A 27969-nucleotide genomic window follows, 5' to 3' on the forward strand; every position below is an offset into this window, starting at 1 on the left:
TTTTCGTATGGTTTCCGCATCCCAGTAGGGGACTTTCAGGGTGTGGAGAAGTGTAAAAATCAACTTTCGGTCCTGCAGCATACGACCGTGGTACAGGATAAGATCCGGAAAGAGGTTACTCGAGGTCGGGTTGCCGGCCCGTTTAGTGTACCCCCGGTGCAGGGTTTTGTTTGTTCTCCTTTAGGGGTGGTCCCCAAGAAGGACCCGGGTGAGTTCCGACTGATTCATAATTTATCAGCTCCACGTGGTCTTTCTGTAAACGATGCAATAGACCCAGAAGTGTGTTCGGTGCGGTACGCATCCTTCGATGAGGCCGTAGCCATTTTGAATCGCCTGGGGCCCGGGGCGCTGATGGCGAAGTCAGATATCGAGTCAGCGTTCCGATTGCTCCCGGTACACCCAGACGACCAGCGTCTCCTAGGTTTCATGTTTCAGGGTCATTATTACATGGATAGGTGTATGCCGATGGGGTGCTCTATATCTTGTGCCTATTTCGAGAAATTCAGTAGTTTTCTACAATGGGTCTTCACAAGGAGGACGGGTTTCCAACATGTAATGCATTACCTTGATGATTTTCTGTTCCTTGGGGCAGCCGGGGATCCCGAATGTGGCCAGGCCTTGGCCGAATTTTGTGTGTTAATGAAGCAGTTTGGTGTGCCATTGGCACCAGGTAAGACGGTGGGTCCTGCGACTTGCCTCGAGTTTCTGGGGATCGAGTTAGACTCCAGTGAGGGTTGTTTTCGTTTACCAGCTGACAAAGTGGGGAAGTTCAGGGCAGCCCTGCAAATGTGTATAAATGGATCTAAAGTTACGCTGCATCAATTACAGCAGTTGGTGGGACAGTTGAATTTTGCCCTGAGGGTTATACCGATGGCCCGCCCCTTTTCCCGTTCAATTGCCCAAGCTATGGTCGGCCTAAAGGAGGGTCATCATCGCACGAGACTATCGGCTGAGGTCCGCCTGGACATGCGCATTTGGTTAGCATGTAAATAGTTCCGTGCGTTACCGCGTTTGTCACAGAGATCCTTTTGTTACTTGAGCTTATAAGTTAAAATCCTAATATAACACAGTGACCTATGAACTGTCATCAAAGGGCACCATGCACACTGCAAGATATAGGTTAGAACATTGTTTTCTTACCCAGCCTTTCATTATCCTATTGTCGCAAAAAGGGTTATTTTTGGGTAATAATTGATGATTATTATAATTTTTATTATAATAATATTAATTATTATTATTATTACTATTATCATTATTATTAAAGAGAACCCCCAACTATGGTGTTCTGTTTTTAAATCCTGAGTGTGTGCTTCTTCAGACCAAGCACTCTTAAAATATACTGCCTACCAGTATGGATGACATGTGACTCCTACACCTTGTAGTTGTCTTTCTTATGTAACCTTTCCTATACACTGATTCACACCCTACACTGGCATGAGTGGTGCTATAAAACAAAAGATATGCATGTGAGAGAGAGTGGTTTTGGAAACTTGAGGAGTGCTGTTGAAGGGTGGTAGGGAGGGAATCTGGAGTGACTGAGGAGCATATTACCAAGCAATAGCGATAATTATCGCTATTGCTTGGTTAGAGACACAAATTTACAGCTGAGCTGCGGCGATTTTTATCGCAGATAAACCAAGGTTTATCTCAAATGCGATAAAAATCGGCCGCAATGCATGAATATCGCTGAAAAGTCAGCGATATTCATGCTTTACCGAGCTAATGCTCTTAGCCATGTTATCTACCTCCCATTGGATAACATGGCTAAGAACTGCTCAGGGCAGGTGTTAGCTTTTGGAGATATTCGCGCTTAGCGCGAATATCTCCAAAAGTTGGTAATAGGAGATAGCGATGTTACATCTTGGCACGCCCGCTTTGCATGTCATTAGTGATAAATATCACTGACATGCAAAGAGGGGCCCAAGATGGTCGCTATCTCCTACTAGCTGTCGCTAACTGGTGTTAGCGACAGCTAGGTAATAGGGAGATAATTTTATCTCCGCTTTCTTGGCTTTTAAAGCCAAAAAAGCGGAGATAAACCCCCTTGATAATATGCCTCAGAGTTCTTTGAGGTTTGCCAACAAACATTGTCATGCCTGCAGCACCAAAGCCAACCCAGCCTCTGAAAGCTACCACTTGGACCCCATGGCTCTTGGCATCATGCCCTATCTGGGGTGGGAGGGTATTTCTTAAAGACCTCCAGTGTATTTCTGCTATAGGTTTGGAGATGAGACCGTCTCTGAGATCACTGTGCAAACTTGCTACTCCAAGAAGATTTGTGTTTGTTGATGGAATGTGTCTGATAGTTTATTTTGTGTCTGAGTATGATTTTAGGTGCGTTAATGTGACAGTTTAGAGTTACAAGTGTTTGATATCTGTCTGTGTGTGTGTGTGTTTTATGTGTGTGTGTGCTGTTAATTAGGGGTGTCGGTGCTTGTGTGGAAGTGCAAGTGTTCGGGACGGCTGTTCTTTTGCTGGAGCATTGCAGGAGCAGAGTCAGGGAGAAAAGGTTGAAGACTTGACTGTCCTTCAGAGAATGGCGTTAAGCAAGAAACGCCAGGCTTGAGGAGTTGGTTTTACCGAAGTTTTTTTATATAGACATGAGGAGTCAACAAACGGTCGGAGAAGAGTGCACAGTTTTAAAAAAGTGCAAACTACCCGAAAGTTAAACAAGGATTTGCAATGCAATAGGTCTCTCATTTACTTGAGTTTGAGCTATTGGCATTGTAAATGACAATGCCTTTTATATATGTTTTAGTTTTTAAAACAGATAAATTAAAGGCATTGTCATTTACAATGCCAAAAGCTTAAACTTGCATAAATGCGAGACCTATTGCATTGCAAATGATTGTTAAACTGAGAAATTGTTTTGTCTTTGCTTCAGGGAGAAGGGAAGATAAAAACAGTGTGTGCACCAGAGAAAGACATAGAGAGGAAAGTAACGTTGTGGAGATGAAAATGAAAGAAAGTGCCAAGGAAGAGTGGCAAGGGGGAAAACAGAAGGGAAAAAAGAGGATAATAAGAAAGAGAAAAGGAAAAGAGGAACAAATAACAGAGAGAAAGGGAAAGTGAGATAGAGAGAGAAAAAAGAAGATGAGAGAGACTTAGTAAGAGATGTGGCAAGTGTAATTGTTAAGCAGCCAGTTAGTGTATATATATTTATATGTCAGAGTAAAAAGAGAGGAGAGAGTTTTACATACATGTTGGCACTGTAACCAAAACTACACACTTTTACTTTCGTGCTCATGGTAAACAAGGCCCTCGAGCAGAGATAAGCTTATCAGCAACAGCTGATCAACACAGCTGCCCCGGTTCTAGTTTTCGCATCCTGTTTGAAAGTGTCACATTTTGTGTCAGATGGGACGAACAAAAACAGAGTTAGTTCCATGGCCGGGGCAGCTGCAAGGACCAGAAAAGGCAGCCCCTTCTAAATAAATTCCTGAGGACCTTGTCAATCCTCTATGGAGGGATTTAACTGCTTTACACCTGTGCACTTCAAAGGGTGCACTGTAGAACCAGGGAATCAAGTACAAGCCCACTCCGGCACCCCATCTTTAGCCTTCACAGTTTTATGTATTTCACCAAACACGCACTGTGGTTTAGCACATTCTTTATAAACACCCGTCCTGGCTTTCCCTGTGGAATGGTCCCTACTGGGAATCCCCAAGGTGGAGCCAGGCATCCCCGGCGTTGATGGGGCCGTTGTGGAGATTAGGCAAGCTAATGCCCAGAGTTGCCGAGTGGGACCCCAGGTTAGAGTAGGCACCAAGGCAAGAATTGTCGAGTCTGCTGACCCTGGTCCACGACCCTGCCGCGTCAGGAATTGAACCCTGGTCACGGGCCGACTGCTTCTCCCGGGTCTGCCGCCTCTAACCAGTGAGCCACACCACTCCACAATGGAGCCAGGAAGGCTTGACCTGTGACCATGATACTCGGGGACCAGCAGTCCAGTGGTGAATGGACTTCTTCTGGCACCGAATGGACTTTGAGGGACATCAACCGTGTGACCAGGATTACCTTGCTCCCTATGTGGACCGAGGAATAGTTACATCAAGACCATCATTGACCATATGACCCTCACAACCTCCTTATAAAATCTTCAGCATCCTTCATCCTTTGCATCAGGACCACTGCCATAGCAATGCTCTTCAAAAGATAAGTGTCTGAAACTGACTGAAGACTACTCACCTGCTCAGTTACCTGCTTCTGAGGACTGCTCTGGTCCATTTGACTGGCTCACAACTGGTGTTGTTCCATTAAAATGGCTCCAAGTGACTGCATTACAAGTAGCCCAAACGTTTAAGGGAAAAAGTTTCCTAGAGTCTACTTTGTTGAATTTGCCAATGTTTGTTTGTGGTTGAGTGTAATGCTCTGATTTACAATAATACTATACTTTTTAAAATCCATATCCAGGAACCCTCAAGTACATATTTTGTCATTGGGGTGTCTAAAAATAGATAAAATACAGTCTATTTTTTATAAATTTGTGTCAGATTTCTTTAGTGTGTTGCTGATTTCTCCAATATTTCTGGTGCTGTTTAAATGCTTTACGGATGTTACTTGGTGCAAGCCTTGCTTCTCAGAGCCACAGACACCCAGGGTTGAGCTGAGGGTTTGACAAAAGAAACATATGATTCCTAATGGGGTTGGTAAGTGTATTACATGGTGAGGTCGACCAACCACACCATATATTATTCTTTGTTTCCTCACAATTCTTAATGAGTAGAATGTAAAGAATTCTACGGCACATATTGCTAGATTCACCGCAACATTTTTGAAATACAGTTTGGATGTTAAACACACGCCAGGTAGTGGTTATGGTAGCAGTGATTTTAATCCCAGGCTAACCATAAATGACCCACAACCCCTCTATGGGGAGGAGGATGTGGACATGTGCTCTATTGTGGCAGTCAACATTTCTATTACATGTGTACCCTGAAGAGGGATGGAAGAAAGCATGTGAGGAGGATGAAATGCTGCTTGAAGTCAAAAACATTGTGAGCAAAGGTTGGCCACAGGAGAGAAATATCTCTACTGGGTTACAACCATTCTCTAAAATTGCTGATGAGTTAACCTTAGGAGATAATACTGTATTGAGAGTAGATTAAGTTGATACCACCTGCCAACATTCACATGCATTTGGTAAATGACTACTCCTAATGGCACATTAATACTCCCAACAAACAAGAGAAGGGTTAGAGCTGTGCATTGGTAGCCTTCATTGGATGATGGCATTGAGTGAGAGGTCAAAGATGTGTGGTTTGAACAATTCAGAGAAAAAAATAAAGACATGTCCTACTCTTTGGTTCAGATTGTGCTACTTGGTGGTCCTTGGAAGAAGATTGGCATAGACACGAAAGGACCTTTTAATCTTTTGCAACAGCAACATTGGTAGGCTTTTGTACTCATGGGTTTTTACAGTAGATAGCAAGAAGTATATTTTACATTAGACTCATCTTTTTAGAAAGCTGTTGATTTTTGAGGAATGTATTTTCTTGGTAAGTTTTGCAGCATTTGATGGGTGAGTCGTAAGCTGCTCACACTTGCTCCTATCACCGAATGCAGGGGAGGAAAGGGATATTGAGGAGTGAGGCTGCTTGTTACTGTCTCTCCTGTGGTGAAAATATCAAAAATGGCAACTCTTTAAAACAGGAAATGTTGTCTCCTGGTATTCTGTGCAATAAATAACTCAAATCAATGTATTTTTCTTGCAGCGATTCCCCCCGTTTCCTTCGACATTACTTTTCCCTTGTTTACGCCATTGAAGAGATTAACAAGAACCCTGACCTTTTACCCAACATCACCCTGGGCTTTGAGGTCTATCATTCATTTTCCAATGAGGCCAAAGCGACGCTGAGCACCATGGCCTTATTATCAGGGAGTGAGGCTCCGGTTCCAGCCCCTAACTACAGATTTCAGTCCAGAGGGGTCCTGGCTGCTGTCATTGGTGACATGTTACCACCCACATCTGTTGCTATAGCAACCATCGCTGGGCTCTACAGGTACCTGCAGGTAGAAAGAAGATTGCTTATATGATATGCTATAACATTATTTATGCTGATAACCAACGCATAGGGCATTTATGTTTTCTTTTAGACACAATGTATCAGGTTCAAATTCATTAAAAGACTTTCAGTGGGTTTGGTACTGCATAAGTCGGGACAGGGGGTGTTCTGTTCGTTCACTGCCTCAGTTCTCGGTAGATCTCATGAGTGCCCAGGGAATGATTTTTGTAGGAACAGCATGGATTATACGTAGGGCTCCCGGGTTTATGGTATTTTTTATTAACATTTCTGTTTGTATTTATCCATATTTGTTCTTGGGCCATTCCATTGATATTTATTTATATTTGTTTTGTGTTAGGGACTAAATGGAGTTATTTAATTGATATATGCAAAAGAAACAATTGATAGACGAATGCTGGACAATGGAAACATTCACTTCAGTCACAAGGATCTGGGTTTAATCCGTCATTCTTTTTAACACCACACCACCCTAGTTTGGACCCAGTCATATGCAAATCAATCTTGACCCTGTTCCTTATGGGAACAGTCCAGCCCGAACTGTCAAGCCAGGTCCTCCCTGAACCTGAAACAAGCATCCTGGGACCGGTTTCAGGGCATCACCCTTCGTCAGCCAGGCTAGAATGAATCCAGTGGTGTAGTGCGCATGGACCCCATATCTGGGCATACCCTTCCCACTAATGGTGACATATGCAAAAGAAACAATTGATGGACGGAATGCTGGACAATGCAAACATTCGCCCCAGTCACAAGGATCTGGGTTTAATCCATCATTCATTTGCTCACCACACCACCCCAGTTTGGACCCAGCCACATGCAAATCAGTCTTGACCCTGTTCCTTATGGGAATAGTCCAGCCCAAATTGCCAACCCAGGTCCTCCCTGGATCGGAAACAAGCATCCTGGGACCGGTTTCAGGGCATCACCCTTCATCAGCTAAACTAGCTTTAATCCAGTGGGGTAGTAAGCACGGGACCCACGTCTGGGAATACCCTTCCCTCTTAGGGCAACATATGCAAAAGAAACAATTGATGGACGGAATGCTGGACAATGAAAACATTCACCCCCAGTCACAAGGATCTGGGTTTAATCCATCATTCTTTTGCTCACCACACCACCCCAGTTTGGACCCAGCCATATGCAAATCAGTCTTTACCAGAAACTGGTCCTAGGATTCTTGTTTCCAGTACAGGGAGCACCTGGCCTTGAATTTTGGGCTGGACTGTTCCCATTGGGTGCAGGGTCAAGACTGATTTGCATATGGATGGATCTAAACTGGTATGGCATGGTTAGCAAAAAAGTATGGATTTAGGCCCAGATCTCTGTACTGTGGTGAATGTAGGACATTGTTCTACATTCTGTCCATTACTTGTTCTTTTTGTTATTTAATTGCACTCTTACATCAATATCTGGCTCGTTTTAGCAAATAACGCAGCCAAATATAGGAAAAAACTGCACCCACAGGTAAATATTAACATTACACACACACACACACATATATATTTATATATTACCTACTGGCGATCGCCAGCAGGTAGTTATAGTTAGGACCTATTTTCCATAGGAAATCTTCAACATTCTATTTGGAATAACTTTGGTGCCGGTTGACGAATCTTCGCGAACTTTTCAAAACTAATGGCCAGCTCCAGTCTGCTCCTATCCTGCAAATCTCGGAGTGATTAGTGAAGCGGGGGCCGATAAAAAAGGGGGTCCAAAAACATGTTTTCCCCATGCAATTTTCCATAGGAACCGTTCATCGTGGCTACAGCCTGAACTGCTGAACGGAATTACACCAAATATGGCAAAGATGTAGTCCTTAGTTCAGACTCGTGCCTTTTGCTTTATTTTATTTTATTTATTTTGTGTCTTTTGTAAAGTCAAGTCAGGTCAAGTCAAATAATTTATATAGCGTGCTACATACCCAGAGGGTCTCAAGGCGCTTGAAGAAGGGTGGGGAATTACTTGTCGAATATCCAAGTTTTAAGTTGCTTTCGGAATGCTAGGTGGTTCTGAGTGAGGCGAATGTGAATGGGAAGTGAGTTCCAGGTTTTAGCTGCCAGGTAGGAGAAGGATCTTCCTCCCATGGTGGTTTTGTTGATGCGAGGTACAGCAGCAAGGGCTTGGTTGGAAGAGCGTAGCTGGCGGGAGGGGGTGTAGAAGGAAAGTCGTGTGTTGAGGTATTCGGGTCCAAGTTCGTAAAGTGCTTTGTGTGCGTGGGTTAGGAGGCGGAATGTTATCCTCTTATTGACGGGGAGCCCCAACGAGGTGTCCCAGCGCTGATTGACTAGAGGCCTGAGGTAAAAACCAAGGAAAAGCGGATTAACGGGAGAAAAGAAAAGTTTTCAGAGAGCGACGGAATTCTAGTTCCGTCTTGCTCAAGCGTAAATTAAGAGGCAGTTTGTTCCAGCGCTGGGCGGCGCCAAGTTCAAATAATCTTCCTCCGGAGCGAGATTTTTTAAATCTTGGGGTGACCAAGAGGCTTTTAGAGTTGGAGCAAAGTGAGCGAGAATTACAATAGGGTCGGAGAACTGATCTAAGATGAGCAGATCCGTTACCCTGGGTAGAGCGATAGGCAAGTGTCATAGCCTTAAACTTAATGCGTTTGCTTATGGGTAACCAATGCAGTTCACGGAGTTAAGGAGATATATGCTGTCTACGTGAGAAACCCCCAATCAAGCGGGCTGCAGCGTTCTGAACCGTTTGGAGTTTATGACAAAGGCCAGTAGCTAAACCCAAGTATAGGCCGTTCTCATAGTCCAAGTGGGAGATAATCAGCGCATCGACTATTGTTTTTCGATGGCCACATGGGAGATAATTAATGAGTTTTTTAAGGGTTTTTATCTTGGAGAATCAGGCAGAAACAGGCAATCTTGACCCTGTTCCTTATGGGAACAGTCCAGCCCGAACTGTCAGGCCAGGTCCTCACTGAACCTGAAACAAGCATCCTGGGACCGGTTTCAGGGCATCACCCTTCATCAGCCAGGCTAGAATGAATCCAGTGGTGTAGTGCGCATGGACCCCATATCTGGGCATACCCTTCCCACTTATGGTGACATATGCAAAAGAAACAATTGATGGACGGAATACTGGACAATGCAAACATTCGCCACAGTCACAAGGATCTGGGTTTAATCCATCATTCATTTGCTCACCACACCACCCCAGTTTGGACCCAGCCATATGCAAATCAGTCTTGACCCTGTTCCTTATGGGAATAGTCCAGCCCAAATTGCCAAGCCAGGTCCTCCCTGGATCGGAAACAAGCATCCTGGGACCGGTTTCAGGGCATCACCCTTCATCAGCTAAGCTAGCTTTAATCCAGTGGGGTAGTAAGCACGGGACCCACGTCTGGGAATACCCTTCCCTCTTAGGGCAACATATGCAAAAGAAACAATTGATGGACGGAATGCTGGACAATGAAAAGATTCACCCCCAGTCACAAGGATCTGGGTTTAATCCATCATTTTTTTGCTCACCACACCACCCCAGTTTGGACCCAGCCATATGCAAATCAGTCTTTACCAGAAACTGGTCCTAGGATGCTTGTTTCCAGTACAGGGAGGACCTGGCCTTGAATTTTGGGCTGGACTGTTCCCATTGGGTGCAGGGTCAAGACTGATTTGCATATGGATGGATCTAAACTGGTATGGCATGGGGAGCACAAAAGTATGGATTTAGGCCCAGATCTCTGTACTGTGGTGAATGTAGGACATTGTTCTGCATTCTGTCCATTACTTGTTCTTTTTGTTATTTAATTGCACTCTTACATCAATATCTGGCTCGTTTTAGCAAATAACGCAGCCAAATATATGAAAAAACTGCACCCACAGGTAAATATTAACATTACACACACACACACACACACGCACCCACGCACACACACCCACACACACACACACTAACACACACACACACACGCACACACACACACACACACATATATATTTATATATTACCTACTGGCGGTCGCCAGCAGGTAGTTATAGTTAGGACCTATTTTCCATAGGAAATCTGCAACATTCTATTTGGAATAACTTTGGCGCCGGTTGACGAATCTTTGCGAACTTTTCAAAACTAATGGCCAGCTCCAGTCTGCTCCTATCCTGCAAATCTCGGAGTGATTAGTGAAGCGGCGGCCGAGAAAAAAGGGGGTCCCAAAACATGTTTTCCCCATGCAATTTTCCATAGGAGCCGTTCATCGTGGCTACAGCCTGAACTGCTGAACGGAATTACACCAAATATGGCAGAGATGTAGTCCTTAGTTCAGACTCGTGCCTTTTGCTTTATTTTATTTTATTTATTTTGTGTCTTTTGTAAAGCGCTCACCTGCCCCAACGAGGTGTCCCAGTGCTGATTGACTAGAGGCCTGAGGTAAAAACCAAGGAAAAGCGGATTAATGGGAGAAAAGAAAAGTTTTCAGAGAGCGACGGAATTCTAGTTCGGTCTTGCTCAAGCGTAAATTAAGAGGCAGTTTGTTCCAGCGCTGGGCGGCGCCAAGTTCAAATGTTCTTCCTCCAGAGCGAGATTTTTTAAATCTTGGGTGACCAAGAGGCTTTTAGAGTTGGAGCAAAGTGAGCGAGAATTACAATAGGGTCGGAGAACTGATCTAAGATGAGCAGATCCGTTACCCTAGGTAGAGCGATAGGCAAGTGTCATAGCCTTAAACTCAATGCGTTTGCTTATGGGTAACCAATGCAGTTCACGGAGGTAAGGAGATTTAAGCTGTCTACATGAGAAGCCCCCAATCAAGCGGGCTGCATTGTTCTGAACCGTTTGGAGTTTATGACAAAGGCCAGTAGCTAAACCCAAGTATAGGCCGTTCGCATAGTCCAAGTGGGAGATAATCAGCGTGTGGACTATTGTTTTTCGATGGCCACATGGGAGATAATTAATGAGTTTTTTAAGGGTTTTTATCTTGGAGAAACAGGCAGCTGAGACTGATTGAATTTGTAAGTTCAATGACAACTGTTGGTCCCAGCATACTCCAAGATTCCTGACTGGCTCTTTAGGGGAGGGTGCTTGGAGGGTGCTTGGCTCAGATCTACCGGCCACCAGATATTGGGATCAAGAGGGGAAGGCTGATTGAAGAAAAGCACCTCTGTTTTAGTTGCGTTTAATCTCAATCTCAAAGAATTAAGATCCATCCAAGGAGCGATATTTCTGATGCAAGATTTAAGGGGGTCAAAGGTAAGAGTGGATGAATTGTCAAAAGTAAAAAGCAATTGAATATCATCGGCATAAGAGGTGGTTTTAATGCCGGAGTTAGAGATCATGTCCGCAAGCGGGGAAAAGTAAACATTAAAAAGTAGGGGGCTTAGAGAAGAGCCCTGGGGAACTCCCCATTTCAGTGGCTTGAGAGTGGAAGTGAAAGGGGGAGTATGAACCAGTTGTGAACGGTTTGACAGGAAAGAGCTAATCCATTAATTCCTACGGCTTTCAATCGATCCAGTAAGAATCGGTGGGAGACGGTGTCGAATGCTGCTGATAAATCCAGCAGCACCAACACCACCCGAGATCCTCGGTCCAGAGCCCATCCAATGGAGTCTGCCATCTCTATGAGGGCAGACTCAGTACTATATCCTTTACGGAAGCCGTGTTGGGAGTCATGAAAAAGAACAAAGGTCTCAATGAAATTCGCAATTTGCTGATGGGCTAGAGTATCTTGGCCGGGGCCGGAAGGAGGGATATTGGCCTATAGTTAGCTGGATTTCCAGGGTCAGCATTGGCTTTTTTTGGATGGGAACTATAAAAGCCTGTTTTCACACCTCTGGCTAACAGCCCATACTAAGGGAATTGTGTAAATCTGTTCAGTAGTTCCTGAGAAAATGACAATTAAAAGTACATATATATATCTATGGCCGCGGTGGATCCAAGCATCCTGAGTGCACCCTAAGCGCACCGTCCAGATCGCGCGCTGAATGCTAATTGGCTGTCAAGTAGTTGTCAACATTCGAAACCAGGAAGTGTTGGCAACCATTTTGTGCCTCGGTAGATGTGATTCAGAAAAGGGGGTGCTGATGAACAAAGTGTCTGAATTAAGCAGACCACTCTTACCCAGTCCAAAGATTAGGGCTTGATCCATCACTGTTATTTATCTCACTGCACCATCCCAGCTCAGAACCTGGCTATATGCAAATCAGTCTGTCCCTGGCCCAGTGCATCATGGGAACAGGGCAGACTAAACTACCAAGCCAATTCTTCACCAGAAAGGAGACAAGCTACCGGGGACCAGTTTCTGGCATTTTAGCCGTCGTCGGCCCGGCTTGCTTGAATCTTTATGGTGCAGTGAGAAAGGGACTCATGTCTGAGTATACCCTGCCACACCTATAGTGGCCAAAAACGATTCAGAAAAGGGGGTGGTGATGAACAGAGTGTCTGAATTAAGCAGACCACTCTTACCCAGTCCAAAGATCAGGGCTTGATCCATCACCGTTATTTATCTCACTGCACCATCCCAGCTCAGAACCTGGCTATATGCAAATCAGTCTGTCCCTGGCCCAGTGCATCATGGGAACAGGGCAGACTAAACTACCAAGCCAATTCTTCACCAGCAAGGAGACAAGCTACCGGGGACCGGTTTCTGGCATTTCAGCCGTCGTCGGCCCGGCTTGCTTGAATTCTGATGGTGCAGTGAGAAAGGGACTCATGTCTGAGTATACCCTGCCACACCTATAGTGGCCAAAAACGATTCAAAAAAGGGGGTGGTGATGAACAGCATGTCAAAATTAAGCAGACCACTCTTACCCAGTCCAAAGGTCAGGGCTTGATCCATCACCGTTATTTATCTCACTGCACCATCCCAGCTCAGAACCTGGCTATATGCAAATCAGTCTGTCCCTGGCCCAGTGCATCATGGGAACAGGGCAGACTAAACTACCAAGCCAATTCTTCACCAGAAAGGAGACAAGCTATCGGGGACCGGTTTCTGGCATTTCAGCTGTCGTCAGCCCGGCTTGCTTGAATCCTGATGGTGCAGTGAGAAAGGGACTCATGTCTGAGTATACCCTGCCACACCTATAGTGGTCAAAAACGATTCAGAAAAGGGGGTGGTGATGAACAGAGTGTCTGAATTAAGCAGACCACTCTTACCCAGTCCAAAGATCAGGGCTTGATCCATCACCGTTATTTATCTCACTGCACCATCCCAGCTCAGAACCTGGCTATATGCAAATCAGTCTGTCCCCGGCCCAGTGCATCATGGGAACAGGGCAGACTAAACTACCAAGCCAATTCTTCACCAGAAAGGAGACAAGCTACCGGGGACCGGTTTCTGGCATTTCAGCCGTCGTCCGCCCGGCTTGCTTGAATCCTGATGGTCCAGTGAGAAAGGGACTCATGTCTGAGTATACCCTGCCACACCTATAGTGGCCAAAAACGATTCAGAAAAGGGGGTGGTGATTAAGCATGGGCGGATTTTGCGGATCCACGATCCGCGGATTTTGCGGATTTGGGATCGTGGATCCGCAAAACCTGCAGATTTTGCGGATTTGCGGATCCGCGGATTTGGGGCAGGGCTTCCATGCGAGTGCACATGCCTCTTGTGTGCATAAAAGGTCAGCGAAAGATCAGTTCAGCAGATGAAGAGAAAGACGCCCCTGGTCACAAGAACAGCACGGGTATTGTGCTCGTGAAAGTCAAGGATGCAAAGGCCTCTATACAGCATCACAGCTGATTTTCCACTGTAGAGTTGGGAAAAAAGGCACACCTGTCCAGCCTCGACGACGCTCACGATTGTTTTTGGGCTAATGAATGAGTCACTGAATTTGAGCATCAACTAGTTCGAGCGACCATGTGTGTGTAACTATGCAATCGCCCCGAAGGGCGCAGGGGTCCCTTGAGAGAGCTGTCCATCATAGTGGGTGAATGGCGGGAAGACGGTGCAAACCGCGAGTGTGTGCGCGGGGCCAAACGTGCGGGGCTTCAATGCGAGTTCACATGCCTCTTGTGTGCATAAAAGGTCAGAGGAAGATCAGTTCAGCAGATGAAGAGAAAAAGCTCCTGGTCACAGGAACAGCACGGGTATTGCGCTCGTGAAAGTCAAGGATGCAAAAGCCTCTATCCAGCATCACAGCTGATTTTCCACGGTACATTTGGGAAAAAAAGCACACCAGCCTGGCCTGTTGTAACTATTTTACGATGGCGCCGGCAAGCTGCCAGCGCCATCCTAAAATAGTTACTAAATTAGCTTCAACAGGAAGCTCTAATAGATAAAATCGAGCACCTGCTTTATTTTATCTATTAGAGCTTCCTGTTGAAGCTAACTTAGTATCGCGAATTTACCATTTCATTTCATTTCATTTCATAAAGCTTTATTCGGACCATTTAAAAAACATGTCCATAAAAGCACAAATAATACAGACAATTCATACAATTCTTAGAGGCAAACATAATATACATATAAATCAACTAACAAAATACACATATTGCAAAATATCCAGAGGGGGATGGAATAAATATTTAAAATGTACAGAAATTTTAATTTAAAAACACATACTTTTCCTGGCGCTAATCGCTTTATATAAAAAAGATGCAGTAAAAAAACAAATGTCTGCATGATTCAGATTAAAAATCAATTTCATAGCCTCTGTTGTGTCTCTCACTCCAAATCTAATGAATAGTGGCTTCAGATAGAATTTCCTTAACTCAGTGTACAAATCACAAGTTAACAAAAAGTGCTTAGTGCATTGTTTGGACTTATTGTCACATTTACAGGGACCAACAGGGCGCGATTTGATGTTAGGCCACGCGACCAGATGGTGAGCTATACCCATCCTCATTCTGGTCAATACAAACTGGTGTGAGGATCTAGTCACCTGTGATAAATATGGTCTGAAACCGGTAAATTCATTCATGTTATTGTATAGTACACAAGTTGTTAATTTAGAGTCCTCCAAATGATGCCTTTCATTACAGTGATTTAAAAATATTGTTTTCACATCAGATTTGGAGATTTCCGAAAGCCTGTGGGGGTCCATTAAAACATTGATACCAAATAAATTTTGTACACGGTCAATAATGTAACCGATCCAGGGGATCTTCAAGTGTTGGTCCAATAGAAGGCAGTCCTTAATAATTGCTCTGTTCAGAGTGGTACCTTCACTGAGCCAGATCGAGCGCCACAATAGAATGGGCCTTAACATGATCAAATCATTTAGGGCTTGGGTCCCTGTTTCATTGTGAACCAAGGAGTTGGAAGTAGACCTGGGTAAGCATAGGAGCTTTTTCAGGAAGAGGTTCTCCTCTACCTGCAAGCTCTTAGCAGATATCACCCCCCAGACTCCTGCCCCATACAGGGCAGCCGAACGACATTTAGATTTATAGATGTTTAACATATCTTTAATGCGTCTATTCCCCAATTTCTTGGCAAACAGAAATACCCCATTGGCGCTCCTAGTCATCTTAGTTCTGACCACCTTATGTTCAGTGGCCCAGCTCCCGTTATGCGAAAAGGTAATTCCCAAATAGCAAAAATTTTCAACTTTTTTCACTGGTTCGCCATCAATAACATAGTGGGTTTTCCCATTTCTTTTAACTTTTCCAGAGCTGCATTCCATTACATAAGTCTTAGCCTTATTAATCACCAGTTTCCTATTCTTAATAAAGGATACAAAGCAGTCCATTAAGCGTTGGAGACCCAATGGTGTCCTTGACAGTAACACTGCGTCGTCCGCATAGAGTAATACTGGTATGTTAAAATTATTAACTCTAGGGGCATCTGCAGCGACTGCCTGCAGGGCAGATTCAACCTCATTAATAAAAAGGGTAAAAAGCAGGGGCGCAAGAACGCACCCCTGTCTGATGCCCCTTCCTATCCCAAACTTAGTGGTACACTCTCCATTGGGTCCATAGCGAACACTGGTGCGAAGTTTTTCATACAAACGGGCTAAGAAGTAAATAATTCCCTCTGGAGCCCCCATCTCCAGTAGTTTGGCCCATAGTATTGCGTGATCTACCAGATCAAAGGCACTACTAAGGTCGGCGAAACAGAGATAGAGTGACCCGTTTTTTGCCTTGGTATATTTACCCACCAATAGCTCTAGATTCAAACACTGTTCTATAGTACCACGGCCTTTTCTAAAGCCAAACTGGCAATTACTTAAAATCTCATTAGATTCAGCCCACTCTTCTAATCTTACAAGGAGGACCCTACTCATGATTTTAACAGATGAATCCAATAAGGATATAGGTCTATAGTTTTTTGCATCCCCACGGTCTCCTTTTTTAAAAATAGGGATGATTATTGACTCTTCCCATGTAGACGGTATATTACCGCTAACAGCTGTGTTAAAGATTTTGGTGAGCAAAGGCCCCCATATATCTGGGGCGGTCTTGTACACGTCTATGGGAACGCCATCTGGCCCCTGGGCCTTGCCTCCTTTGCTAGCTCTAATACTAGCCATGGTTTCACTGATAGTTATATCTAAGGCAAGGATGGGCCACCTATCCCCATTAATATCTTTTAAATTACAAGAATCAAAGATTTTAGAAAAATGTAGGATCCATGAGTCCATGCTCACGTTAGAAGTGAGTTCAGGAACCCTATCATCTTTTAGAAATGGGCTATTTACCGTGGACCAAAACAGGGTACAATTGTTCATGTCTGCCGCTAGGGTGAGGTTATCCCAAGCCTCTTGCTGTAATTCAGCTTTCCTACGTTTCAGGGTAGAATTAAAACCTTGTCTAAGTTGGGCCACCAAAACTTTGTCCCTCGGTTTGGCTGCAAGGGCCTCTTTGAGTTCTTTGCGGGCATTGGAACAGGCATGATCAAACCAGCCCCTTGGACACCTTGCATTGGACCCCGCCTTTTTAGTGAATTTTTTGTTAATAATGGAATTAATATTGTTAAAGTGGTCAATACTGTCGGACGAGGTGTCTACACATTCTAAGATTGCCGCTATATCTATCACACAACTAGATATAATTAAATCTGAAGTTATGGCGGCTTTATCTCCTTTCCACCTCAATCTATAACCATTCTGTCTATGGGGTTCAATGTTGTTGATAATACCATTTTCACAGACATGATTTTTTACCCAAAAGGTTAGTTCAGTGGTCAAACAGTTATGGTCACTCAACATATTATCAATCACATTGGGCATTGGACATAACCGGGCAGTAGTTGCTGACATACATATAAAATCAATAACGGTGTTAGCGCCCCTTCCTTTAAAAGTTGGAATATTACCACCCGAGTCATTTTTAGCATTATCCAGAATTTCCAAATCGTAATGAATCATAAAGTTATTCAAAGTTTCCCCATAAGTGTGGTGTGGGAAATGGGCTTCAGCTTCCCCCTGTCGGTTATACACACCACAAACTTTCTGGGTGGATAATGGGCATACAGATACATTAAAATCCCCCACAAAAATAAATTCAAATACATCATTAAAATTCCTCACGAAATTGTTCACCGCCGTATCTAGTTCATTAATCACCAAATGTCTAGTGTTGTCAAATACATTATTGTAGAAATTTATCAATAGGATACTTCTGCCTGGTTCTTGTGTAAGCCATAAGATTTGTGAATGCGCCCCCACGTTAACAAATCTTTTAACAAAAATAGGTAGTTTGACAGAAATTAACACCAACAAACCCCCTTTAGCTCTGCCATGGGGTGAGGGTAGTGCTGGAAGCTCATAAGACACATACCCATCAATACCATTACATTTTTTACTCCATGTTTCCTGGAAACATAGGATGTCAAACAAATTCACAAAATCTATCCAGCCTAAGGCATCCTCCTTGGCCACAATTCCCGCAATATTCCAACTAGCGATATGACAAGTTATATTCTCTCTTTCATTGCTAGCGTTTGACAGGTCCACACTAGGGATGGACATGTTATTATCAATATTAAAAAGCTCTATGCTAGGTATAGGGTTTAAGGTGTCTCCCCCATTCAACGTACAGTTCAAACTTACTTTACTTATTTCATTAATTAACAATACGGCCGCTTCATTAGAATTCCTAGGCTCTAAGTCTCTAGGGGGTTCAATCTCATGTCAATCATTCTGATCTAGGTGACTCAGGGACTGAAACCTATTTTGAGTAGGGACCTGGTACACCATTCCATTATCAAACAGAGGGGAGTTGCCAAATGAAACAAAAGGGTTAGGGGTATGCATTAAAGGGACATTCCCCCCGAACATAGGGTTCCCCATGTGTAGCGACGGAATGAATGGACCATGTTGTGAACCAAAGAAGAGGTTAGGCAACGATGGCCTATTTACCAGATGAGGGTAGGTGGGATTGCTCAGAGCCTTTTCCTTACAATTAGATGGCGGTTGCCTGCCGAGGTGGTTATAAAAATACCCCAACGGCCTAGCAATTACTTCAGTCTCGGACTGCGTAATTGAAGCTGCTCTAAGCAGGACCGTTGCCACATGTTGTGGGTGCTTGAAGTTTATAATCACGCAGTCCCCTCCACCTATTTTTTTGGTGTTACCTATCCAATTTACTCTCCTAATGGAGATTATTTGGTCAGCGTAGCCGACTGGGTAGCCACAGTGACGATTTAGCCAGGAGATGGTTTTATTTCTCAAAGAATCTGGTGTCTCATATTCACTTGGGGGCTGAGTGAGAATAGGGACATTAGTTAAAACCACCACGTAAGGTACACAGTCGGGTGGTAGATCAACAGTGCGTCTACAGATCCTATTGGCTCCCCATTTAATCCTCCCATCGTATCAGTTGGGATTGACACCGTAGGTGCTGGTGTTTGCGTAGGGGCTTGCATGGGTGTTGATGATTTAGCACCCATTGGATTGCCTGTAACCCCTTGGTTGGATGGATTTGGATTTGAGGAACTCCCTCCCTCCTGTGACAAAGTAGGTGGTGGCCTCTGTGATTTCGTCAGATCTTTATTGGAGTGTTTCCTGGCCAAAGTGGAACTGACACTGGTAGAGGCTTGTGACTGCTCCCTATCCCTGGTGGGAGCAGTAACAGGACCAATTGACTTTTTAATGTCAGCTAAGGACTTTTCCAAATTGTCTGCGCGGTTTCCCACCATATCCCTTAACCTGGCTACTTCCTCCTGTAGAACTCCTATCTTAGTTATCAGTGGCTCTATCACCATACCAAGTTTACTAAGAATTGCACTTGTTAATGAGTCAATTTGATCAGGCTTCAGAGTAACATAATTATCAAGATTCACATATACTAGATCATTGGTATGTTCCGCTTGGGTCGTATCCTTTTTCCTTCTAGAGATATGACTACTTCTTTTAGGGATTGGTTTTCTGCAGGCACGCATATATTTAGATGCCCTCCCAAATTGCTGAGGTGTCCCCTCGGGATTGTTACCTTGGTCTTCCTCCCCCATTATAGACTGGTCTAATGTATTGGTTACTTCAACATTAACACTACTGGTGCTATTGTTAGGTTCCACAGGTGCGACCATCTCGTGAACAGTATTGTTAAGATTTACAGGGTTTACATGATTGGTTACATCAGTTGAAAGAGGATCAGCAATAATACTTTTTCCCAATGACTTCCTCCTGTCACTGTTGATTTTAGACACCACTTTAAGTAAGTAGTTATCCGGTAATGTACTTTGGACTGACATTGCAGGGGTTTCAGTGACAAAAGTCCATATAACTCAAGTTAAAATACGTGGGGTAACAGTGACTTGTACAGGGTTTGTCCTTCAATAGTACTCACAGTTCGTGCCAAAGGGGGGTGGCCCTGCCCGGCCTCTTCTGGCCCCTGACGGCCACAGACGGCCCCGCCCTTGTCCCAGGCTTCTCCCGTTCGCTCCCGCGCGCGACTCGCAGGGCGAGACGGGGTGTCAGCCTTTATTCGGCGCCTCCGGCGCTCACTGCGCGTCACGGGCGCGCTGGTTGCAGAGGGAATGCTGGGGAGTGTGGTCCGGTTACACGGGACGCCTCCCTCGCCTCCCGGCGTTTGCCTCTGGTTGCTTTTCCCGCCGTTCCCCTCACGGCAATGCCCGATGGCGAAAAGCGTCAGGTAAGCCTGTTGTTCCCCCACTGGGCTCCCGGGGGGTCAGCCTTTATTCGGCGCCTCCGGCGCTCACTGCGCGTCACGGGCGCGCTGGTTGCAGAGGGAATGCTGGGGAGTGTGGTCCGGTTACACGGGACGCCTCCCTCGCCTCCCGGCGTTTGCCTCTGGTTGCTTTTCCCGCCGTTCCCCTCACGGCAATGCCCGATGGCGAAAAGCGTCAGGTAAGCCTGTTGTTCCCCCACTGGGCTCCCGGGGGGTCAGCCTTTATTCGGCGCCTCCGGCGATCACTGCGCGTCACGGGCGTGCTGGTTGCAGAGGGAATGCTGGGGAGTGTGGTCCGGTTACATGGGACGCCTCCCTCGCCTCCCGGCGTTTGCCTCTGGTTGCTTTTCCCGCCGTTCCCCTCACGGCAATGCCCGATGGCGAAAAGCGTCAGGTAAGCCTGTTGTTACCAAAAATTCGCAAAATCCGCGAGAGGAACGGATTTTAAGCTCATACTTAGTGGTGATGAACAGAGTGTCTGAATTAAGCAGACCACTCTAACCCAGTCCAAAGATCAGGGCTTGATCCATCACCATTATTTATCTCACTGCACCATCCCAGCTCAGAACCTGGCTATATGCAAATCAGTCTGTCCCTGGCCCAGTGCATCATGGGAACAGGGCAGACTAAACTACCAAGCCAATTCTTCACCAGAAAGGAGACAAGCTACCGGGGACCGGTTTCTGGCATTTCAGCCGTCGTCGGCCCGGCTTGCTTGAATCCTGATGGTGCAGGGAGAAAGGGACTCATGTCTGAGTATACCCTGCCACACCTATAGTGGCCAAAAACGATTCAGAAAAGGGGGTGGTGATGAACAGAGTGTCTGAATTAAGCAGACCACTCTTACCCAGTCCAAAGATCAGGGCTTGATCCATCACCGTTTTTTATTTCACTGCACCATCCCAGCTCAGAACCTGGCTATATGCAAATCAGTCTGTCCCTGGCCCAGTGCATCATGGGAACAGGGCATACTAAACTACCAAGCCAATTCTTCACCAGAAAGGAGACAAGCTACCGGGGACCGGTTTCTGGCATTTCAGCCGTCGTCGGCCCGGCTTGCTTGAATCCTGATGGTGCAGTGAGAAAGGGACTCATGTCTGAGTATACCCTGCCACACCTATAGTGGCCAAAAATGATTCAGAAAAGGGGGTGGTGATGAACAGAGTGTCTGAATTAAGCAGACCACTCTTACCCAGTCCAAAGATCAGGGCTTGATCCATCACCGTTATTTATCTCACTGCACCATCCCAGCTCAGAACCTGGCTATATGCAAATTAGTCTGTCCCTGGCCCAGTGCATCATGGGAACAGGGCAGACTAAACTACCAAGCCAATTCTTCACCAGAAAGGAGACAAGCTACCGGGGACCGGTTTCTGGCATTTCAACCGTCGTCGGCCCGGCTTGCTTGAATCCTGATGGTGCAGTGAGAAAGGGACTCATGTCTGAGTATACCCTGCCACACCTATAGTGGCCAAAAACGATTCAGAAAAGGGGGCGGTGATGAACAGAGTGTCTGAATTAAGCAGACCACTCTTACCCAGTCCAAAGATCAGGGCTTGATCCACCACCGTTATTTATCTCACTGCACCATCCCAGTTCAGAACCTGGCTATATGCAAATCAGTCTGTCCCTGGCCCAGTGCATCATGGGAACAGGGCAGACTAAACTACCAAGCCAATTCTTTACCAGAAAGGAGACAAGCTACCGGGGACCGGTTTCTGGCATTTCAGCCGTCGTCGGCCCGGCTTGCTTGAATCCTGATGGTGCAGTGAGAAAGGGACTCATGTCTGTCGGGGGGCCAAATCCCGGGGGCAAAATTATTAACATTTATGGGGGGCCCAGAGGGGTACCCAGCCCTGGGGACCGCCACCCCCTGGGGCTACAAAATGTCGGGGGCTCCAAGGCCCCACAGCAAAATACATGGGTGGGGGGCTTAACGGCTCCCCTAGGCCCTGGGGACCACCACTCCCCGGGGCTTTGAAAATAAATGGTTGGGGGGCTCCAAGGCCCCCCCAGCAAAATACGTGGGTGGGGGGGCTCAATGGCACCCCCAAGCCCTGGGGACAACCAACCCCGGGGCTTTATGTATTGTGGGAGGGGGGCTGCTTGGCCCCCCTCCTGTAGCCATTGAGGGTCCTGGGGACCACCACCCTCCAGGGCCGACTCCTGCAGTATCCTGGGGTGCCCACTCCCGGGATTTGCTCTCTGCTATGAGAGGGTGGGAGTCTTGTGGTTCCCGCCCTCCCATAGCAAATTGTGTTTGGATTGTGAAAGAAAGAGCAGGGAAACCTGCTTTCTCTTTCAAAATCCAAACCAAATTGCTTTTCCACACGGGATCTGCATGTTAGCAGCTCCCCATGTGGAAAAGCAATGCCGGCTTCTGAAGGATGCAGGGACCGTGGGGGCATTGCGGCTCCCCCCACGGTCCCCAATGTTTTATATAAGCCCCGGGGGATGGGGTGCCTGGGGATAAAAGAAGTTAGTGATGGGAATATTTGTTTTGAAGGTAAAAGTAGGAGTTGCACACCCAGCGCGGCGCTCAGTGTTGCCTCCTGGTGTACACGCGTTTGATGCATGACTCCTATTGTGTAGGGTGCGCGACCGCAATGTGTTTGGTGCACGACTTCTATGCATTGGGTGCAGGACTCTGACTAACTAACTAAGTACACAATTGTGTTTCAGGCCTACAATTCCCCAGTCAGAATCCATACACTCCAGCAAACACTGCTGCAATCCCATAGTGACATTTTCAGTACCATGTACTAATCCATTCACTAAAGTAAAACTCAACCAATTATGAATTCATGATATAAGAGTTCTGATATAACCTCTCTAATTAAGCCAGGGCTCGTACCATTGTAGGGTTACATACTAGCAATTCCCTTATGCTGCCACGTTTCTGCAGGTCTACATACTGGGCTAAAGGTATTGGTAAGAAATAGTTCAAGGGTTGGAATGCCCTTTTGAGTCAGTGCAAACCTACTAACGTGCGTTTTGGGTTTGCATCAACTTTTTTCGAATCTTTTCCCGTACTAAAAAAGGTTGAAAATTTACTCCTGACAGTCGCAGATGTAAATCTACACATCCACATGTGCTCATGCTAAAATGCAGTTAACAAATAATTTCTAGGAGTACTATTTCTTTGCCTACTTATGTAAATTCTTGTGAATTCATGAAAACTGTATATATGCGCTTAATGCAAGGATGTATACCATAGATGCACTTTTGAGACTTTCGTTAATAATTGGGCTTCTAATTAGGCCTGGCGTTAACCATGACCTATTGTGTTTAATAACATTCTGTCTCTCTCTCTTTTTCTCTCCGTCTATCAGATGGCTTCACTGTCAGTGACAGTATTCTGCTCTTTGACAAGGAGCATATTTGCACACAAAGTAGTTTTGTTCAGTGCCCGGAACTGCTGTGGCAATGTGTGCGTTTTGAGACCAAAAACTGTTTTTGCTTTTGCCAATGCTTGTTAGAATGGTGAGGGCCCAGCAGCTCCCACATGGATACAGTTTTACAAAAACCATGCCTGAAAAAATCACGGATTGACAAAACCAAAAGGCTGACCACCAATTTCAGACCTCCTGGCTTTGCCAATGCTTGTTTATTTTTGTTTCCGGTAATCGTATTTAAACTGGTTACACTAATTTTCAATTATGAATATTTTTGGGGAAATACAAGCATACATCATCATGTTGCTAAATGATGCTGCAAAGATATGGTACCTAAAATCTTACAGTAGCAGAATGTTTTTTTTCCTACTTGCATTTTTTTTAAACATTTTATTTTGAAAGCAAAGAACTGGCAGAAGTACTTGGCACTGCAATTGGAGGGTTGTCTTGAAGTCTCCTGCACTCCTCCCGAGACAGATTAACAGGGTGCAGACTCTTAAGATGTTTGTACATACTTGCAGTGCCGCACGAGTACTTTTTATCGGCACTGCCTCTTGAAAGAATGTTACTACAGATTTTACAGGTGACTTTTGTAGCATTCACCTTCTTTGTCCTTCCACTCCACTGAAGAAGGTATTTTTGGAGGTGGAGGTGCCACAACAAATTCTTCGTCCGAAGAATGGTCTGATTCTTCTGGTGACTGTTCTCCTGAAGCCATTCTGTCTTCAAATTGGAAATTATCAGAAAATAAATAATCCAAAAGAAGTTCTTCTCAGCTAAGAGATCTGTCTCCAAAGAAGCTTGAAGAAGAATTATTGAATTGGGTGGGGTCCTTCAATAGTTACAATGGGAAAAGTTATGAACCAATCAAAACTTTTTTTTTAAGGTCACATGGGGTCCACGCACCCTGCGCACAGGCAGCACGCACCCAACGCGACTTAGCGAAATTGCATTTAAAAGTAATATAAGTTTATTAAAAGTAAAAATATATTATGATTAGGTTAGATAATATCTTGCCCTAATATGTATATTAAATACATATATATATATATTCTTTTAGCCATTTAAACATTTTGCGTGAGTCGCGCACCCACAGCCTCAAACATGTATGACATCACGCGTAAGCGCTTGAGCGTCACGTAAAGTAATGCGCATGTGTCGCTTATGCGCTTGGAGTCGCGTACCAGTCGCATAGCGATCGCGCACAAAAATACACATCCGTCGCGCACCCTACGCGGATCCTACAAAATAATTCTAAAATGGCAGCTAGTTTCCACGCAGTGATCGAGTAAGGTGCGCTTTGGGTGCGCAACTCCCCAATAAAATTAGGGAAAAAAACAATAAAGAAAATATTTAAAATATATTTTACAATTTATAAAATTAAAAAAATTAAAAATTACAATGTTTTACTTTTTAAAAATAAATATATTAAGACTGTGTAATGGAATGTAAAAAATAAGATATCTAACAATGAATAGATTAAAAAAATGTAGTAAAACAATATGAAAAAAATAAATATAACAATACATTTAAAAATTATCATTGAAAAAATCTTTGAAATTCACAGAAAAAACCATAGGTTTCAGACATGTTATAGTTAGGGATTATCATTTAAAAACTTAGAAATTCACTGAAAAAACCATAGGTTTTAGAGGTGTTATAGTTAGCTGGACATTTCACTTGTACAAAACCATTGAAATTCCTCCATTATAGTTAATTATACTCACTATAACTCACCGTGAGCCCAAACTGTGTGTCCTATCCTGTGAAGTCATATGCTCTAAGCGCTGTGCCACACCTTTCCAACTTGTATATGGTGCTTAGGTGGTCTTATATAGGGAATGAGAAGGTAAATCAAGATGGTATTTGTAAAGCGCAAACTACTCCCCCCTATGGGTGAGTAGAGCTGGTGATCAAAGTGAGAGCTCTGTGTTGCAAAGTCAGATGGTCTGGCCGCTGTGCCACAGCTGTGTGGAGATTACATTTTGGTGATGGTCCGGGAGTTGCCGTCACCTGACCCTAAAACAGGGGGCCTAAGTTGTCAGTTATAGGGTGGCTCTAAAAAGAACCTGTTTGTTCATTAGTTGGAGCTACATATAAGTGCGGATGCACAGCTTCAAGTTGTGATCTATGAAGTGTACTCCCTCACTTAAGTAGATATCAGCCATATCAAAACGTATGTTGTTGTTGTAGATGGACCCCATTTTGTGGTCTCTGGGGTACATTGTATTGTTTGCCACCTATGTTTTAAGCATTTTTTGTAAAATTGTGTTACGAATTTTTCTTTCTGCCATACATAATTTTGTGTATTTTAACATTGTAGTGAATATGTTTTTGTATAAACTTTTGAGAATGTAATTTTATTAATAAATCGAATTTGTTAAATTTTTAATTGATTTCTGTGCTTTACATATTGGTCTCTTCCCCAGTTGTATTATCAAATGCTTTATTCTCTTCACACGTGGTCTCTGAGGTATGCAGACACAGCTTTGTTGACTTTCTTCCTAGTTTTTTCAATCTGAGGACAAAATTGTTTGGACCATTTCCACTTCTGTCTTTGGCATATATTGGAATATACAAAGACAGTTTGAGGCAAAAGCAACATCATTTGTCCAAAGGTGTCCTTCATAAGCATTTCCAAACCTACCCCAGACAATGTGCCTAAGTCATTTCCAACGCAGTGCACAATCATGAGGTCATGGGGTTGGAAGTGCAAACCGGTTTTAACCAAAGGCAATAATTGGTGCCACTTCAATCCTCTCTGTGCAAACCATTTAATGTCCACATTTAGTAAACCTTGGTCTAAGTCAATATGTCTCTGTTCTGCATATCTCTTGCAGCAGAAAATATAACTATGTACTACAATCCACACTAGCATTTTGAAGGTATGGCTGGAAGGTATGGAAAGATGTCTGTAGCTCATGCAGTTCCTTTGTAGAATAATAGATATGTTTAAAGATGGGGAACTACTTTTTTTGCCATACAAAATGATACCTGATTGGGAGATGAAAAGCATTGTTTTTTCAAAGTAGGGTTTCGTTTTGTGGAAGAGCATCTTTGTGATTGGTTAAGAAAAATCAGTTTCAACGTGAAGTATATATCATAGGATAAAATTTGTTCAACTCAACCACACCTGCTACTTGTATTTGGAAGACACTATTCAAACTTAAAACAAATGTGAACTTTTAACTTGCATGTTCCTTTAAAGGTTTGAGAAAATGTTGCAAAAAAATATTGTTAGGTTTAAAAAAATGGATGAACTTTTAACCTGCACATGTTGTAGAATGTTCTAGAAAGTGTGTTGATAGAATATGTTGCACTGCTGACTTCTATGTGTCATTGAATATGAAAAAAACTGGGGAGAGATGGGCACAATGGCACACATGCACAATCAAGTACAGCACAAGTATAGACAAACAATGACCAAAATGAAACACACCAACAAGGAGCACAAGTCACACAAACTGACAACATCACACCACTGAACGAGCAAAGAAGTGAAGACCATGCAGCATTCATACAGGATGTGTACAAAGGCCGGTTGTGGGTGTTGTGGGATGTCAGCGACCGTGGTCATCATGGATGAGATGCCCAGCACATGGCATATGGGCGGGTTCACTGTGTGTCACCTTGCCAAACAGCTGCTCCTCCCTCCCACGAGCCCCCACACTTTTGTGCGGTGCAATGTTGTATCCTGTGCACTCGTATGGCACAGCATTGTAATGCCTATTCGGGCATGTCCTGCGGCATTCCAACTACACCTTGAGAGTGCCGTTTGGTGGTAGTGCATGCCACTTTAAAACATCTTCTGCTGCTACCCTTGTGGCAGGCCACACCAGAACACAGAGACATACTTACCACACTTCCTGCACACAGACATGTGTGAGACACCCTGTTTCCCCTGCCGGATAGGCACACCCCTGCGCTGACCTGTGTACACCAGACCAGCACACACCGGTTGTGCATGCAGGAGGATGCGCGTATAGGTACATGTCCAGGGTCACTGCTAATGCTGAGGTGACATGGTAACGTCTGCTGAAGACAGCACACTGTGATGTTGCAGGGCCTGTGCCTATCATACTAACACAATGACCACAGGGACAAACTTGCTCAGATGCGGATTCAGGGGTCGTTGGCGGTCCTATGGTTGTTGCGATGAGTCTTGTGGCCCTCCTCGGTATCCCTGTATCATGCTCATTGAGTCTATAGTACCTGTGGGTGTTCTTGTGTGGCTCTTAGATGTGTTTCCTTTCATGCTGCAGGTAGTCATCCTGGTTAACACCAGTAGAAAGCAGGTGTAAAATCCCTGTTGGTAACGTGGCTTATCGCTGGAATTTCTTTCGCATTGCAGTTGTTGTGAAAGTTGTGATGTGATTTTTTCCAGTGCAGAACAACATACAAACTGGGCAGTGTATCCTGTCAAGAACCAGCACCTGATGCAATATTCCCAATCAATATAAATACAATGAGATTTCTTCATTGATTTTGTGTGTACACTGTAAGTGCAGCCACTACCTCAGTGCAATTCAATACAGGATTTTAGTATTTAG

The 27969-nt window shown here is 44.6% G+C and overlaps 1 protein-coding gene across 1 annotated transcript in view; it reads left to right on the forward strand.

Annotated features, from left to right (window-relative positions):
- The first annotated feature begins 5862 nt into the window (after positions 1-5862).
- The window catches only part of LOC147689413 (vomeronasal type-2 receptor 26-like), a 766627-nt gene continuing 744520 nt past the window's right edge, over positions 5863-27969 (forward strand). The window contains exon 1 of the mRNA XM_086940092.1: positions 5863-6012. Within this exon, the coding sequence (XP_086796218.1) occupies positions 5863-6012 (150 nt within the window). The remainder of the gene's footprint in view (positions 6013-27969) is intronic.

Source organism: Lissotriton vulgaris, chromosome 10 (assembly GCF_964263255.1).
Source record: "Lissotriton vulgaris chromosome 10, aLisVul1.2, whole genome shotgun sequence".
Classification (NCBI taxonomy): Eukaryota; Metazoa; Chordata; class Amphibia; order Caudata; family Salamandridae; genus Lissotriton; species Lissotriton vulgaris.